Raw genomic sequence first — 17,701 nt, forward strand, 5'->3', positions numbered from 1 at the left:
TCAGGTTGAAGGGACAGTGTGGGAAAGGGATTGGAGGCAGGGAAGTCAACAGTGTAGTACTATTAGAAAGGGAGTTTGGGAGCTGTGAATAACGAGAATGGATTAAGGGGTTCAATAAGTGAGTTGGGGAAAGCTGGCAAAGAGCCGGCAAAGTGTCTTGAAACCAATGGTAAGAGGTTTCTGCCTGATACACAAGCTTTCAATATGAAAAGCTCTCCCCACTTTAATTCGTACTCCAGGATTATCTTCCTGAAACGTTGCTCAATGCACATCGTAGCCCTTATCCTTAACCTCAATCTCCCTTAACCCCAAGACCCTTCACATCAAGCAAAAAACACACTGCCATTGGCTAAAAGGTTCTCCACCTTACCTGTCAACCCTCTTCAGCCACTAACCCAAAACTGCACTCTTTGCCTGTCCCAAACACACCTTCTATATCTATAATATCCTGATTTAGAGTCATACACCTCCGACCCTCTGGTCAAACTACTGCCTTGTGCTGGAACTCCCACCACAAAACTACCAGATCTCAACCCTCCCCCATCTTCATATCCCTCCTAAAATCCCACCTCCTCCAGCAAGCCTTGCCCAATTAATGCCAATACCCTATGGTAAATCAACATAACAGTCACCCCCTAGAACTCAGGCATATTCAATTGTACTTTCAATTATTACTATGATTTATTCTGACATCTCATCCTGGAATACTCATTCCACTCCCTAGCTCATCTTCTTTATTCCTCCTCCTACTGTTCCCACTCCTTGGAAGTATTTTGTGTCTGCCTCCCCCATTAAGACACAACCTCCATGTGGGCATCTTTTGCTTCTGCTGCACTTTTGCACTTTCCTACGTACTTTTTTATAGGGCTTCTTTAGCGCTATGTGCCAAGCACTGTACGAAGCGCCGGGGTAGATACAAGATAATCGAGTTGGACAAACCCTGACCCAGATGGGGCTCACAGTCTAGGTAGGAGAGGGTAGGATTGAATCCCTACTAGAGATGAGAGACCTGAGGCACAGAGAAGTGACTTGCCCACGGTCACACAACCAAGGGACAGAACGGAATTAGAACCCAGGTCCTCGGCCTTCCTGGACCATGCTCTTTCCACCGGGCCACGCTGCTTATGGCGTAGTGGATAGAGCACGGGCCTGGGAGTCTGAAGGTCATGGGTTCTAATTCTGGCTCCGCCACTTGTCTACTGTGGGACCTTGGGCAAGTCAATTCACTTCTCTGTGCCTCGGTTACCTCATCTATAAAATGGGAATTAAGACTGTGAGCCCCATGTGGGACAAGGCTTAAAACAGTGCCTGGCAGACAGTAAGCGCTTAACAGATACCGTAATTATTATTATTATTATTACTATTACTACTCGTGGCTTAGTGGAAAGAGCTCGGGAGTCAGAGGATGTGGGTTCTAATCCCGGCTCCTCCACTTGTCTGCTGTGTGATCTTGGGTAAGCCACTTACCTTTTTAGTGCCTCAGTGACCTCATCTGTGAGCCCCACGTGGGACAACCTGATTCCCTCCTATCTCCCCCAGCGCATAGAATAGTGCTTGGCACACAGTAAGCGCTTAACAAATACCATCATTATTATCCAGCGCTTAGAACAGTGCTTGGCACATCGTAAGGGCTGAACAAATACCATTGTTATTATTATTACTAGGAGGAAAGGTTCGAGTCTTGGGAGAGCAGACGGGACCACGGCAGGGGGAGGGCGAGCCCGGGATAGGGGGAGGTGAGGAGACCGAAGTGGCAGGGGAGCCGGGGGAAAAGTTGGGGGGGGGATTGTGAGGGAGACCCCGCTCTTACCTGAGGCTCGTAAAGCACCACGGAGCGGCAGGTGGCCAGGGCCAGCAGGGACCCGCACCCCGCGCCCCAGCACACCGCTCCCCGAGTCCGGTTGGGGCTGCAAAACACGTGAGAAGTGGCCAATAAAGGCGCCGCCATCTTACTAGAAGCCATTCGCCTCCTCCCCACCACGCCGAACACAAGCGTCACGCGCCTGTTCCCTGCGCATGCCCGGTGCAGCCAGGACGAGATGCCGGGCCGGCCGACTCAATAATCCGTCTCTCCGGGTTTTCCATAGGGCGCGACGGGTCTGCGGGTGATTTCATCAGAAGGGCGTGTCGTGGCTCATTCATTCATTCGGCCGTATTCAGTGAGCTTTTCCTGTGCGCAGAGCACTGAGCTAAGCGCTTGGGAAAGTAATAATAATAATAATGTTGGTATTTGTTAAGCGCCGTGGAAGATACAGGGTAATCACGTTGCCCCACGTGTGAGACTCACAGTCTTAATCCCCATTTTACAGATGAGGTGACTGAGGCACGGAGAAGTTAATAATAATAATAATAATAATGTTGGTATTTGTTAAGCGCTTACTATGTGCCGAGCACTGTTCTAAGCGCTGGGGTAGACATAGGGGAATCAGGTTGTCCCACGTGGGGCTCACAGTCTTAATCCCCATTTTACAGATGAGGGAACTGAGGCACAGAGAAGTTAAGTGACTTGCCCACAGTCACACAGCCGACAAGTGGCAGAGCTGGAATTCGAACTCATGAGCTTCACAGTCACACAGCTGACAAGCGGCGGAGCGGGATTTGAACCCACGACCTCTGACTCCCAGGCCCGGGCTCTTTCCACTGAGCAACGCTGCTTCTCTACAATGCAGCAATAAGGAGAGACATTCCCTGCCCGCAGGGCAGCCATGTCCCGGGGTTTCGTCTGTGACTGCACCCCAATACTCCTTCTCTCGTGGGTCCTAACACAGCCCTATATAAAGGCTTCTACGCTGGGCCGATCTCATTGCATCTTGTGGGTTCTACCTCATCAGCAGCAGCAAACATGGACTGGATGGCTTCAATCATTCAATCATATTTACTGAGCGCTTATTGTGCGCAGAGCACTGTACTAAGCTCTTGAAAAGTATAATTCGGCAACAGAGACAATCCCTACCCAACAACGGGCTCACAGTCAGTGTGCAGCACACGGTACAGAATACCGTACTACTTGCAAAATTTAAAAGAATAAAATGAGTCTACTACCCTCAAGGAGCTCACAATTCAGCGGGGGAAAACGGGTTGGGAAAAAAAAAACCTGCCAAATATCCAATTAGTCAATAATCTAAAGTATTTCACGAGCGCCTACTGTGTGTGGAGCACCGCAGTTAGCACTTAGGACAGTACAAAAGAATTAGTTAACATGGTCCTTGTCAGGGTTAGAAGTAAGTTAGTAGAGGCCAGAACAGAGCACCAGTAAAAGTGCATACTTTATTTTATGTTTTTTTACAATGCCAAGCCGAACCACCACAGAGTGAGCTGCCCCTCCCTGGTGTGGGTGCCAAGGAGCAGATTGTCAGTTTATTGTGAGCAGGGAATGTGTCTGATGTTATATCATATTCTGAGAAGCAGCGTGGCTCAGTGGAAAGAGCACGGGCTTTGGAGTCAGAGGTCATGGGTTCAAATGCCTGCTCGGCCACATAGCTGTGTGACTTTGGGCAAGTCACTTAACTTCTCAGTGCCTCAGTTACCTCATCTGTAAAATGGAGATTAAGACTGTGAGCCCCATGTGGGACAACCTGATTCCCCTGTGTCTACCCCAGCGCTTAGAACAGTGCTCGGCACATAGTAAGCGCTTAACAAATACCAACATTATTATTATTATTATTCTCCCAAGCGCTGAGTACAGTGCTTTGCACACAGTAAGCGCTCAATAAATATGATTAATAATTTGGCCCCGAGGCAGCACCAGCCCACTCTCAAGGCCACATCCAGTCGATCAGCAAGTAACAGTGCCGTCAGTTCCCCAGGAAGCCGGCACAGCTCTAGGCAGAGCTCAAGGGCCACTCCAGGGCGGAGATGGTGGAAAGCTAAACTGGGCTCCTGCTCTTCTTCCCTCAGCCTGGAACTCCCTTACCTCTCTGGCCGGTCATTCTCGGTCTCCTTCGCTGGCGCCTCCTCCCCCTCCCATCCTTTAACTGTTGGAATTCCTCAAGGGTCAGTTCTTGGCCCTCTTCTGTTCTCCATTTACACTCACTCCCTCGGTGAACTCATTCGCTCTCATGGCTTCAACTATCATCTCTATGCAGATGACACGCAGATCTACATCTCCGCCCCTGTCCTCTCCCTTTCCCTTCGGGCTCGCATCTCCTCCCGCCTCCGGGACGTCCCCACCTGGATGTCGGCCCGCCACCTAAAACTCAACATGAGCAAGACTGAGCTCCTCATCTTCCCTCCCGAACCCGGTCCTCTCCCAGACTTCTCTATCACCGTCGATGGCACGACCATCCTTCCCGTCTCTCGGGCCCGCGATCTCGGTGTCATCCTTGACTCGTCCCTCTCGTTCACCCCACGCATCCTATCCGTTACCAAGACCTGCCGGTTTCACCTCTACAATATCACCAAGATCCGCCCTTTCCTCTCCACCCAAACGGCTACCTTACTGCTACGGGCTCTCGTTATATCCCGGCTAGACTACTGTGTCAGCCTTCTCTCTGACCTCCCTTCCTCCTCTCTCGCCCCGTTCCAGTCTATTCTTCACTCCGCTGCCCGGCTCATCTTGCTGCAGAAACGATCTGGGCGTGTCACTCCCCTTCTTAAACAACTCCAGTGGTTGCCTATCAACCTCCGCTCCAAACAAAAACTCCTCACTCTAGGCTTCGAGGCTCTCCATCACCTTGCCCCTTCCTACCTCTCCTCCCTTCTCTCTTTCTACCGCCCACCCCGCACGCTCCGCTCCTCCGCCGCCCACCTCCTCGCCGTCCCTCGGTCTCACCTATCCCGCCGTCGACCCCCGGGCCGCGTCCTCCTGCGGTCCCGGAACGCCCTCCCTCCTCACCTCCGCCAAACTGATTCTCTTCCCCTCTTCAAAACCCTACTTAAAACTCACCTCCTCCAAGAGGCGTTCCCAGACTGAGCTCCTCTTCTCCCTCTACTCCCTCTGCCATCCCCCCTTTTACCTCTCCGCAGCTAAACCCTCTTTTTCCCCTTTTCCCTCTGCTCCTCCACCTCTCCCTTCCCATCCCCACAGCACTGTACTCGTCCGCTCAACTGTTTATATTTCCGTTACCCTATTTATTTTGTTAATGAATTGTACATCGCCTCGATTCTATTTAGTTGCCATTGTTTTTACGAGATGTTCTTCCCCTTGACTCTATTTATTGCCATTGTTCTTGTCTGTCCGTCTCCCCCGATTAGACCGTAAGCCCGTCAAACGGCAGGGACTGTCTCTATCTGTTGCCGACTTGTTCATCCCAAGCGCTTAGTACAGTGCTCTGCACATAGTAAGCGCTCAATAAATACTATTGAATGAATGAATGAATGAATGAATGAATGAACTCCCCTTTCAAATCTGCCAGCCCACAGCTCTCCCCATCTTTAAAGCTCTTCTAAAATTACATCCCCTCCAGGATGCCCACCATGATCAATTTATCTTCTCTCCAGGTTTTAGTCCCTAGCTACTACTTCAGGACTCCGGCACCAACTACGCACTTGCTCACTCACAACCCCCCTAAGAACTTCTATGCCTATTGACATATGTATTCTACTATTTAAGATCTTACAGCGTGGCTCAGTGGAAAGAGCCTGGGCTTCGGAGCCAGAGGTGATGGGTTTGATTCCCGCTCTGCCACTTGTCAGCTGTGTGACTGTGGGCAAGTCACTTAACTTCCCCGTGCCTCAGTTACCTCATCTGTAAAATGGGGATTAACTGTGAGCCTCATATGGGACAACCTGATTACCCTGTATCTACCCCAGCGCTTAGAACAGTGCTCTGCACATAGTAAGCGCTTAACAAATATCAACATTATTATCTTAACCACATAGCCATGTGACTTTGGGCAAGTCACTTAATTTCTCTGTGCCTCAGTTACCTCATCTGTAAAATGGGGATTAAAACTGTGAGCCCCACGTGGGACAACCTGATTACCTTGTATCCCCCAGTGCTTAGAACAGTGCTTTGCACATAGTAAGCGCTTAACAAATACCACCATTTATTTTATCTTTCCCTTCTCTTCCTCACCTTATCTATATAAAAACTCCTGATCACTGTCTTCAAGGCTCTCTATCAGTTTCTCTTTCTTACATATCTGCTCTCTTCGCCCTCTGTTCCCCTGCTCCAACTCTTCATTCCTCCTAACCTGGCATTCTCACTGTGCTTTGCTCACAATATGCCACTTCCAATCTCTGCTCTCATCCTCTCCACTGTTTGGAACTCCCTCCCTTTCAAATCCCCCACATCAAAATTTTTTCCCAACTTGAAAGCCCTCCCGAAATCCCATCTTCTCCCCAGAAAGTATCCCTTAATTAACTCCCACTACTCCAAGCTTGGTCACCCCACTCTTTGCACTTTAAGCACATACAGCTATCCTTAGAATTTATGTGCATTGTCAAAGCAACTGCTCCTCTTAACCATCTCTTCCAAGAGGCCTTCCTTGGATCAATTTCTGATCTTCCCAGGCTCTATCCCCACCCCCAACTGCTACTTCAGCACTTCAGCATCACCTAGGCATTTGTGTACTCACAACCTCCCATAGCACTTATACACATAAGTTACATACCTTATCACTTAAGTTGTATATATATATATGTTAATAAGATATATGTAAAAATTCAGGGGATAACTCATCTATATCCCTCTTCCGTCTCGAGGCCAGGAATCACCAGGAGCCTGCTAACTCTAGTGTACTATTCCAAGTGCTTGCTACCGTTCTCCGCACCGAGGTGCTGAATAAATGCTATTGAATGACTAACCATTGGCGTCCGAATAATGCCCCGCCAGAATTGTGAAAGAGCACTGCCGCATTTTCATAGACACGGCCTGCAAGACGATTAGTTAGGAGGAAAATATGGCCCGGATCTCATCGTCATCGATGGTATTTACTGAGCGCTTACTGTGTGGCGAGCACGCTACTGGGAACTCGGGAGAGTACAACAGAGTGAGCAGACACGTCCCCTGCTCATGAGGAACTTACAGGCCAGAGGACTGGTTTCGGGTAAGCTTTATCAATCAATCAAACAGCATTATGCTTGGCACACAGTAAGCGCTTAACGAGTACCATCATCATCGTTATTATTATTTACTGAGGGTTTCCTCCGTGCATAAAGGCGTTCGAGAACGTAGGGCGGCCACCTGGGGAGTTTTCTGCTGCAGGCTCCTATCTCCCGAGACCCCGGGCGAGGGAGGCGCTGGGCACAGACCCGTCCCTAGTGCCCGCAGGGGCACGGTGGCCATGGGAGTTTCCTTCGGACGGCTTCTACGTGGCGAGACGTCGGGCGAGTGAGACCCCGGACCGGCCCCGTCCGCGGCCTTCGACCGGGCCTGCGTCGGCGGTGCGCAGCCTTCTTCCTCGTCCCCACCCCTCTTTCCCCCGGATGCTGGCGCCGCTCCGGGAAAAGATGGATTTGTGGCGGCGGGTAAGGCCGGCGCCTCGTCGCGCATGCTCAGGAGCCGCGGCCGACCTCGGTGGCGCGGCGACCGGCCCGTGAGCCGCGCGGGGCGGCAGGTAAGTGGCGTCGTAGCGCCCGGGCCTTCGGGGGTCGGGCCGCGGCGACCAGGACTCCCCCTCCTCCTTCCTCCCGAGCGCCTCCCGTGGGGAGGAACAGCCGATGGGGCCCGGCTCCCCGCCTGCCCGGCCCGCGGCGTGGCGTGGCGTGGCGTGGCGGGCCGGAGGGCTGGCCGCCCTCAGGTGGGTCTGCCCTATTCTATTCAGTAGTATTTACTGAGCGCTTACTATGTGCGGAGCACTGGACTAAGCGCTTGGGATGGACAGTTCGGCAACAGATAGAGACCATCCCTGCCCAATGACGGGCTCACAGGCTAATCGGGGGAGACAGACGGACAAAAGCAAGACCACATAATCACGATAAAGAGAATCGAGGGGATGTACACCTCATTAACAAAATAAATAGGGTAATAAAAATATATATGCAAATGAGCACAGTGCTGAGGGGCGGGGGGACAGCAGAGCTAAAGGGGGCTTAGTTAAGGGGAGGTGAAGGGGGGAAGGGAGAGGAGCTGAGGGAAAAGGACCCCCGTCCCCTCGGGGTCCTGGGGCCCGAACCGGCCCCGCTGGGGCTCCCGAGGGCTCGGCTCGGGGGAGGCGAGCGGGCGGGCCCCAAACGGGATCGGCCCCGCCTCGGCCTCCTGGGTCAGTCGAGGCCTTCACTGAAGAGAACAAAACGGGACTTCTGTGTGGCGAACCCAACCGATACACGATGAGGGGGCGAGATGAGCTTGAGTGAGAAATCCGAGCAGTTTGAGATGCAGTTTTACTACGACACTGCGAGGGGATTCATTCATTCATTCAATAGTATTTATTGAGCGCTTACTATGTGCAGAGGGCTGTACTAAGCGCTTGGAATGGACAATTCGGCAACAGACCGAGACAGTCCCTGCCCATTGACGGGCTTACAGTCTAATCGGGGGAGACAGACAAAAACAGTAGCAATAAATAGAATCAAGGGGATGTACATCTCATTAACAAAATAAATAGGGTAATAAAAATATATACAAATGAGCAGATGAGAACAGTGCTGAGGGGAGGGGGGAGGAGCAGAGGGAAAGGGGGGGAAAAGGGGACTTAGCTGAGGAGAGGTGAAGGAGGGGTAGAGAGGCAGCAGAGGGAAAAGGGGAAGCTCAGTCTGGGAAGGTCTCTTGGAGGAGGTGAGCTCTCAGCAGGGCTTTGAAGAGGGGAAGAGAGTTAGTTTGGCGGAGATGAGGAGGGAGGGCATTCCAGGACAGCGGGAGGACGTGGGCCAGAGGTCGACGGCGGGATAGGCGAGAACGGGGGACGGTGAGGAGGTGGGCGGCAGAGGAGCGGAGCCTACGGGGTGGGCGGTAGAAAGAGAGAAGGGAGGAGAGGTAGGAGGGGGCAAGGTGATGGAGAGCCTCGAAGCCTAGAGTGAGAAGTTTTTGTTTCGTGCGGAGGTTGATAGGCAACCACTGGAGGTTTTTAAGAAGGGGAGTGACATGCGCAGAGCGTTTCTGCAGGAAGATGAGCTGGGCAGCAGAATGAAGAATAGACTGGAGCAGGGAGAGACAGGAGGGAGATCAGAGAGAAGGCTGACACAGTAATCCAGCCGGGAAATTATGAGAGCCCGTACCAGTAAAATAGCCGTTTGGGTGGAGAGGAAAGGGCGGATCTTGGCGATATTATAGAGGTGAGACCGGCAGGTCTCGGTGACGGATCGGATGTGTGGGGTGAATGAGAGAGCCGAGTCAAGGATGACACCAAGGTTGCGAGTTTGAGAGATGGGAAGGATGGTCGTACCATCCACAGTGATAGGTATGTCAGGAAGAGGGCAGGACTTGGAAGAGAAGATAAGGAGCTCAGTTTTGGACATGTTGAGTTTTAGGTGGCGGGCAGATATCCAGGTAGAGACGTCCCGGAGGCAGGAGGAGATACGAGCCTGCAGGGAGGGGGAGAGGACAGGGGCAGAGATGTAGATCTGTGTATCATCTGCATAGAGATGATAGTTGAAGCCGTGAGAGCGAATGAGTTCGCCAAGGGAGTGAGTGTAGATGGAGAACAGGAGAGGGCCGAGAACTGACCCTTGAGAAACCCCTACAGTTAGAGGATGGGAGGGGGAGGAGGAGCCCGCGAAGGAGATCGAGAATGAACGGCCAGAAAGGTAAGAGGAGAACCGGGAGAGGACGGAGTCTGTGAAGCCAAGGTGAGATAAGGTGTGGAGGAGAAGGGGATGGTCTACAGAGTCAAAGGCAGCTGAGAGGGCAAGGAGAATTAGGACAGAGTCCGCTGTACTCTAGGATTAGGATTAGGATGTACGCTGTAACGTAGACTCTAGACTGTAAGCACCTTCTGGGGAGGGAATGTCTGTTGTATTGTTGTGTTGTCCTCCCCCAAGCACGTTGATTGTTTCCAAGCGCATAGCACAGTGCTCTGCACTCAGTATGAGCACAATAAATACGATCGAATGAACGAATGTAGTACAGTTTTCTGCACACGGTAAGCGCTCGGGAAATACGATTGGCCCCTCTGGGTGGCCACCTTAAATCCATCAATCAGTTGTACTGACTGAGCGCTTACTATGTGCGGGAGCAGCGCGCTAGGCGCTCGGGAGAGTACAACACAACAGTATAACAGCCACATTCCCTGCCCACGACGAGCCTTCCTGGTATAATTGACAATTTCTCATTTTGAGCAGGGGAGAGAATCGCATCTAGAACCAAAGGCAAATTGTCTCGGCCCTGGCCTCCCGGGCCCTTGCAGGGCTCCAGGACTCTGGCGATTAAGGCACCTGGAAGATTGAGTGCGGTGGGGGCTCGACTGCAAGGGGAGCCATCATCTTAGCAGCTCTGCTTCCAGCCAGCCCCCATCTAGTCATCGGTCTACAAGGGGTGCAGTGACCGCCGATCTGCCCGAAAATCTGGGGATCGTCTCCCTGCTGACCCAATTCAGGAAGTACAGCTGAGACCCCCGTAGTTTCTCCCCCTCTCTCTGTCCTAAATTCCACTAGATTGTAAACTCTGAAGGCAAGAATAATAATAATAATAATGTTGGTATCTGTTAAGCCCTTACTGTGTGCAGAGCAGTGTTCTAAGTGCTGGGGTAGATACAAGGTAATCAGGTTATCCCACGTGGGACTCACTGTTTTAATCCCCATTTTACAGATGAGGTCACTGAGGCACAGAGAAGTTAGATGACTTGCCCAAAGTCACACAGCTGGTAAACGGCGGAGCTGGGATTCAAACCCATGACCTCTAACTCCCAAGCCCATGATCTTTCCACTGAGCCACGCTGGCACTCTAGTGTACAGTGCTCTGCACAGAACAAGTGCTCAAGTATTATCATTATTATTACTTTTAATGGAATCTGTTACGTGCATGCAATGCAGTATGCCAGGCAGAGAAGCAGCATGGCTCAGTGGAAAGAGCCCAGGCTTAGGAGTCAGAGGTCATGGATTCTAATCCCAGCTCCGCCCCTTGCCAGCTGTGTGACTTTGGGCAAGTCACCTAACTTCTCTGTGCGTCAGTGACCTCATATGTAAAATGGGGTTTAAAACTGTGAGCTCCACATGGGACAACCTGATCACCTTGTATCCCCCCAGCGCTTAGAACAGTGATTTGCACATAGTAAACGCTTAACCAATACCAACATTAATTTTATTGTACAAAGCACAGGGTAGATACAAGATAATCAGGTTGGACACTATCCCTGCCCCACATGAGGCTCTGTAACCTCCGTTTTATAGAGGATGTAAGTGAGGCACTGAGAAATTAGTGACCTGCCTAAGGTCACACAGCAGATGAGTGGCAGAGTTGGGAGTACAACCCAGATTCTTCTGATTCCCAGGGCCGTGCGCTACCCAGTAGCATGTAGTAACTCATTGGAAAGAGCATGAACTTGGGAATCAGAGGTCATGGGTTTGAATCCCGGCTCTGCCACTTGTCAGCTGTGTGACTGTGGGCAAGTCATTTAACTTCTCTGTGCCTCAGTTCCCTCATCTGGAAAATGGGGATTAAGACTGTGAGCCTCACGAGGGACAACCTGATTACCCTGTATCTACCCCAGTATCTACCCCAGCGCTTAGAACAGTGCTCTGCACATAGTAAGCACTTAACAAATACCAACATTATTAGAGAAGCAGCGTGGCTCAGTGGAAAGAGCATGGGCTAGGGAGTCAGAGGTCATGGGTTCGAATCCCAGCTCTGCCACTTGTCAGCTGTGTGATTGTGGGCAAGTCACATAACTTCTCTGTGCCTCAGTTACCTCATTTGGAAAATGGGGATTAAGACTGTGAGCCTCACGTGGGACAACCTGATTACCCTGTATCTACCCCAGCGCTTAGAGCAGTGCTCTGCACATAGTAAGTGCTTAACAAATACCAACATTATTATTATTATTATTATTATTGTTATTATTTAGTACTTCTGGTATTGGTTAAGGGCTTACTATGTGCTGAGCACTGTTCCAAAGCACTGCAGCATGGTGTAGTGGATAGAGCATGGGGCAGGGAGGCAGAAGGTCATGGGTTCTAATCCCATTCCACCACTTGTCTGCTGTGTGACCTTGGGCAAGTCATTTTACTCCTCTGGGCCTCAGTTCCCTCATCTGTAAAATGGGGATTGAGACTGTGAGCCCCACAGGGGACAGGGACTGTGTCCAGCCCAATTTGCTTGTATCCACCCCAGTGCGTGGAACCTAGAAAGCGTTCAACAAATACCATCATTATTATAATTATTACAAGGTAATGAGGTTGGATGCAGTCCCTGTCCCACGTGGGGCTCCCAGCCTAAGAAGGCATAGGATTTAATCCCCATTTTTCATATGAGGAAAGTTAGGCACAGAGAAGTTAAGTGACTTTCCCTAGGTCACCCAGCAGACACATGGCAGAGCTGGGATTAGAACCAGGTCTTCTGACTCCCAGGCCCGTGCTCTTCCCACTAGGCCTTGCCGCTTCTCTACTGTTGTACTGTTGACTGACTGAGGCTGTGAAGGATGCAGAGCTTCCATCCTTTAGAACAAAACCCGTTTCTTCTCTTTGGTAGCAGTAGAGGAGGGAGCAGAAAGTATGTGCTCATTTGAATGAATGATCACAAATTCTGGATTTTGGGTGTCCAAAGTAGTAAGGTTTTACTGCACTAATAAATATTCTGCTGACTATAAAGCATGTGTACGATCCCCTAGATATAGAGAAGTTCAAAAGGAGTTGAGGCTGGGCCTGAAGATAAGCATCCTGGAGAGTTCACTGATGAAGAACAGTACGTCTTGGGTAGAATCAGATGTCACATGAGCAGGGAACAGGGGAATAGTTCCTGAATAGGTTTGTGGTCTTGGAAGCAACAGTATGCCTTGGATTTGAAATGGATGCCATGTCCTGAAGTAAAGTTTAGGGGCTGGATATCCCAAGGTGAGTGTTATTTTTGGAGTAGGAGGAAGGAGAAGGAGAGAGATTCTGTGAATTTCCCAAAGAAACCTCTCCTTTCCCTTTGTGTTCCTTTTTCCTCCAGTCTCTTCTCTCTCTTGTACCCCCATCCTTTCCTTTCCTTTCACATCTTCATCCTTTCTCTTGCCTGCTTCTCTAAGCACCTTCACTACTTGGAGCCCACCTTCTTTTCCCCCTCCTCTTTTTCTTTCTTCTCCTTTCCCTCTTTCTTTTTTTCTTTCTTTCCCTTCTTAGCCTCTTCCTCATTGTCTGTTTTCTCTTTCTTATAGGAAGCGGCAATGGAGAAGAAGCTTTTTGTGACTTTACTTTGGTCACTTGCTGTAGTGGGGCTTGGTGTCAACCATCATCAACATGGAATGGAGCCAACTGCTTCCCAACAGTCCTCAGAAAAAATTGTTCCCCATAGGGTGGCTGGTATTAACAGTGACTTAGCAATGGGCATGCAGAAGCATCACCTGCAGGAACTATTCCATCGCTATGGGGAGAATAATTCCCTGACAATTGAAGGATTCAGAAAGTTACTTCAGAATATAGGCATAGCTCCAGTTAAAAGAGTCCATTTAAATCATGGTCATCACCATCATGGCCATGGAACCCTGAATAAAAATATTCAGAAAGTTGTTTGTCCAACCCTTGAGTCTGGTGGTACAGAACAGAATTCTAGGAGTAGTCAGGTGACAGGGCCTCGCAGATTAGAGAATGTGGAAAACTCCCGGATCATTTTGATCAAAACTGTCTCTAGTGAAGTAACTGAAACCACTTCAGTTCCTGTCACGGAAGAAAATCATGTGTTGGAGACCCCCGAAAGAGGAAAAATGAGGTCTCTGCCCACAGTTTTGAATGGCACCTCTGCCCCCAACACTACCGAAAGTAGCAATGCGAATTGGCTTGCTAAAGGGAGAGCTAATGAATCTACAACGATGAGTGAGCCTGAGACAGGAAGTGTCATGTATTCTAAGTCTACGAACCAGAATCCCCACCAGGTGAGATGAATTCTGTTTGTTTCCAAGTCATACTTCTTGGTTCTCTACTGATAACTTCTGTTTTTAACTAACTGTGCAATCCGCTTTTGCTGGAAAAAAAATATTAGAATTGTTTAACCTTTAGTGCCACTCCAACAGTAAACTTACATTTTCAATTACATCTTCCTCCAGTAATTATGTTGTCCAAGATTTGGGCTGTATGGTCATTTTACCATCTCTAGAATTTAAGTAATTAAAAAAAATCCAACATTTCTAGACAAACCATTGTAACTATCTTGGTAATAATAATTATGGTTTTTAAGTGCTCGTGATGTGCCAGGCGCTGTACTAAGATATAAGATAATCAGGTTGAACCAATTCTCTGGCTCACGTGGGCCACTCAGCCTAAGTAGCTTCATAAGGAGCAGTGGAAGAGCTGAACTCTCTTTAATGATGTTGGTATTCCTAACGATGGACAGTCCTCAGTCCTGAGGCTTCGGAGTCAAGAATATCTGACTGCTTGTTTTGTTTTGCTCTCTGTCTCCCCCTTTTAGACTGTGAGCTCGTTGTTGGGCAGGGACTCTATCTGTTGCCGAATTGTACATTCCTAGTGCTTAGTACAGTGCTCTGCACACAGTAAGCGCTCAATAAATACGATTGAATGAATGAAGAATGTGTGCAGAGGAATTGATTGTAGTGATGATGATGACGATGGTATTTGTTAAGCGCTTACTATGTGCCAAGCACTGTTTTAAGCACTGGGGAGATACAAGGTAATCAGATTGTCCCACGCAGGGCTCACAGTCTTAATCCCCATTTTCCAGATGAGGGATCTGAGGCCCAGAGAAGTTAAATGACTTGCCAAAAGCCGCACAGCTGACAAGTGGCGGAGCAGGGATTAGAACCCACGACCCCTGACTTCCAAGCCTGTGCTCTTTCCCCTAAGCCCCGCTGCTTCTCCTGTGGGGCAGTGGTTTGTGCGGTGCTGGGATGTGGAGTCCAGTGAGTGAGTTGCTGGGAGAGGGGCCAGCATCTTGCCAAGTGCATGGAAAGGCATGTATACTATTCGGGCCCAGTCACGGCCAAGGTGACCACTGCTTGGTGCCCATCCTATGCAATAGGGCTGTGATCTAGTAGGTGGTTGCCAATGCGATCTTCACTGCTAGCTATTTTTTACTATTTTTTTCCTCCAAATTCGACACTATAATCTGTATGCTGATTTGAATTTTTTTTTTTTCTTCAGTGCTTCAATACATCTAATCTGCTGCAGTCTCATGGAATCGGCATGCAAGTAATCCTGAATGCAACGGAATTTAGCTATCTCTGCCCAGCTATTATTAACCAGATTGATGGTAGATCTTGTGCAGTACATGTAAACAGTGAAAAGGTGGAGAGCCCTCCGAAGACTTACTCTATGCAAATAGGTAGTTATACGTTTTTATGTAAAATTAACACTTATGAAAGCTATCTGAGGATTTTTCATGATTGCAATGGTACAGATTTTCTATTTTCCTCCAATACCTGATTGCTTTATGATTCGTTTCTAGATTAAAATTGCATTTTTCTTTCTCCCCAACCCCCAAATTAACACTTGCGACAGGGAGTGCCCGGCGTTAAGAATCCTGCCAAGTCACCGTCAGTGACGCCTGCTAAACTTGCACTTCTCTTTCCCTAATAATAATAATTGTGGCATTTGTTAAGCGCTTACTATGTGCCAGGCACTGTACTCAGTGCTGGGGTGGATACAGGCAAATCGGGTTGGACACAGTCCCCTTACAGTCTTACTTCCCATTTTACAGATGAGGTTACTGAGGCCCCAAGGCCACACAGCAGATGGTGGAACCGGGATTAGAATTTATGACCTTCTGACTCCCAGGCCCGTGGTCTCTCCACTACTCCATGCTGCTACCAGCAATGACCGAGACTTTCCATGCAGGTTCTTTTTAGCTTCACGGAGCACAAAGAAAATGGACTGGGAACTACCTTCGGGGAGTAGAAGGGCTCTGTTTTTTCCCTCCCTTTCCTCTTCTGGCCTTGTGCCAGTGCAATTTGGCCCTTTCTGGGATAAGAGACTCTTTGCCATTTCGTGTTGCCCTTGCGTCCCTAACACCATCCCGGGGGCTTCCATATCTTGAGGTTCAGGCTGTTGAGCTGTACTGACCATGCATGTTCTTCTCTCTCCTTGCCCTGAGAACTGGCCTTAAACTGCTAAGAATCTCGGGGTGTGGCTATACACTTCTTGAGAAGTTCATTGGCTTGAGTAAGCAGCGTATTGTTTCCTTGAGGTCCTTCTGCACAGCTCTGTTCTCCTTGACCTTGATTCTCTAAGTAGCTCAATGCTTTTATTTTTGTAAATTTCCAAATTGTTCATGTTTACGGCACTATTTTCTTTCGACAGCTTGGATTGGCGGATTTATAGCCATTTCCATAATCAGTTTTCTTTCGTTGCTGGGTGTTATCTTGGTACCTCTGATGAACCGTGTGTTTTTCAAGTTTCTCTTGAGTTTCCTTGTGGCATTGGCTGTTGGAACTTTGAGTGGTGATGCTTTTTTACATCTCCTTCCACACGTAAGTGACTATTTTAATCCTTTTTGCTGCATTTTACCCTGTAATGTTGACTCTGGCTGTCTTTGTTGTTCAGAGCTAAAAGATGGCCCCAAACTACCTTTCAGTAGAATTGTCTTATGTGGATCTAGTCATAGGCTTGCTTAATGCAGACTTGTATTTGAATTAAGGAGTTTTATTTAACACTTTGGGAGAAATTAGGGGTTAATAGTAAACCCTTTGAACACCAAAGGCTTTGTCATTTTATATTTTCTACTTCAGCTGGTCTGGTAAAGGGAACAATAATAATAATAACTGTGGTATTTTTTAAGCACTGACTATGTGTCAAGTACTACTAAGTCCTGGGCTTGATATGAGACAGTCGGGTCAGATACAGTCCCTGTCCTAACGGGCCTTACGGTCTAAAGGGTGAAGAGAACACATACTTATTCTGTATATTACATATGAGAAAACTGAGGCACAGAAAAGTTAAATGACTTGCGCTTACTATGTGCAGAGGGCTGTACTAAGCGCTTGGAATGGACAATCGGCAACAGACCGAGACAGTCCCTGCCCATTGACGGGCTTACAGTCTAATCGGGGGAGACAGACAAAAACAGTAGCAATAAATAGAATCAAGGGGATGTACATCTCATTAACAAAATAAATAGGGTAATAAAAATATATACAAATGAGCAGATGAGAACAGTGCTGAGGGGAGGGGAAGGGAGGGGGGAGGAGCAGAGGGAAAGGGGGGGAAAAGGGGACTTAGCTGAGGAGAGGTGAAGGAGGGGTAGAGAGGCAGCAGAGGGAAAAGGGGAAGCTCAGTCTGGGAAGGTCTCTTGGAGGAGGTGAGCTCTCAGCAGGGCTTTGAAGAGGGGAAGAGAGTTAGTTTGGCGGAGGTGAGGAGGGAGGGCATTCCAGGACAGCGGGAGGACGTGGGCCAGAGGTCGACGGCGGGATAGGCGAGAACGGGGGACGGTGAGGAGGTGGGCGGCAGAGGAGCGGAGCCTACGGGGTGGGCGGTAGAAAGAGAGAAGGGAGGAGAGGTAGGAGGGGGCAAGGTGATGGAGAGCCTTGAAGCCTAGAGTGAGAAGTTTTTGTTTCGTGCGGAGGTTGATAGGCAACCACTGGAGGTTTTTAAGAAGGGGAGTGACATGCCCAGAGCGTTTCTGCAGGAAGATGAGCTGGGCAGCAGAATGAAGAATAGACTGGAGCAGGGAGAGACAGGAGGGAGATCAGAGAGAAGGCTGACACAGTAATCCAGCCGGGAAATTATGAGAGCCCGTACC

The 17,701-nt window shown here is 49.3% G+C and overlaps 2 protein-coding genes across 10 annotated transcripts in view; one reads left to right on the forward strand and one right to left on the reverse strand.

Annotated features, from left to right (window-relative positions):
- The window catches only part of ELP2 (elongator acetyltransferase complex subunit 2), a 37,149-nt gene extending 29,821 nt beyond the window's left edge, over positions 1-7,328 (reverse strand). Inside the window, exon 1 of one of the 3 annotated variants that reach the window (XM_029053041.2) lies at positions 7,127-7,328. In XM_029053041.2, coding sequence (XP_028908874.1) covers positions 7,127-7,228 — 102 coding nt within the window. In that variant the 5' untranslated portion in view covers positions 7,229-7,328. Of the gene's footprint in view, positions 1-1,810; positions 2,198-7,126 lie in introns of those variants that run through there. The other 2 variants (XM_029053040.1, XM_039910462.1) reach the window with 2 other exon arrangements.
- Positions 6,879-17,701, forward strand: part of LOC100083193 (alpha-catulin) — a 110,164-nt gene continuing 99,341 nt past the window's right edge. For 2 of the 7 annotated variants that reach the window (XM_029053031.2, XM_029053030.2), the window contains exons 1-4: positions 7,371-7,499; positions 13,173-13,886; positions 15,109-15,289; positions 16,264-16,433. In XM_029053031.2, coding sequence (XP_028908864.1) covers positions 7,434-7,499; positions 13,173-13,886; positions 15,109-15,289; positions 16,264-16,433 — 1,131 coding nt within the window. In that variant the 5' untranslated portion in view covers positions 7,371-7,433. Of the gene's footprint in view, positions 6,990-7,370; positions 7,500-13,172; positions 13,887-15,108; positions 15,290-16,263; positions 16,434-17,701 lie in introns of those variants that run through there. The other 5 variants (XM_029053037.1, XM_029053036.2, XM_029053033.2 and 2 more) reach the window with 4 other exon arrangements.

The sequence above is a fragment of the Ornithorhynchus anatinus genome, chromosome X2, assembly GCF_004115215.2.
Source record: "Ornithorhynchus anatinus isolate Pmale09 chromosome X2, mOrnAna1.pri.v4, whole genome shotgun sequence".
NCBI classification, from domain to species: Eukaryota; Metazoa; Chordata; class Mammalia; order Monotremata; family Ornithorhynchidae; genus Ornithorhynchus; species Ornithorhynchus anatinus.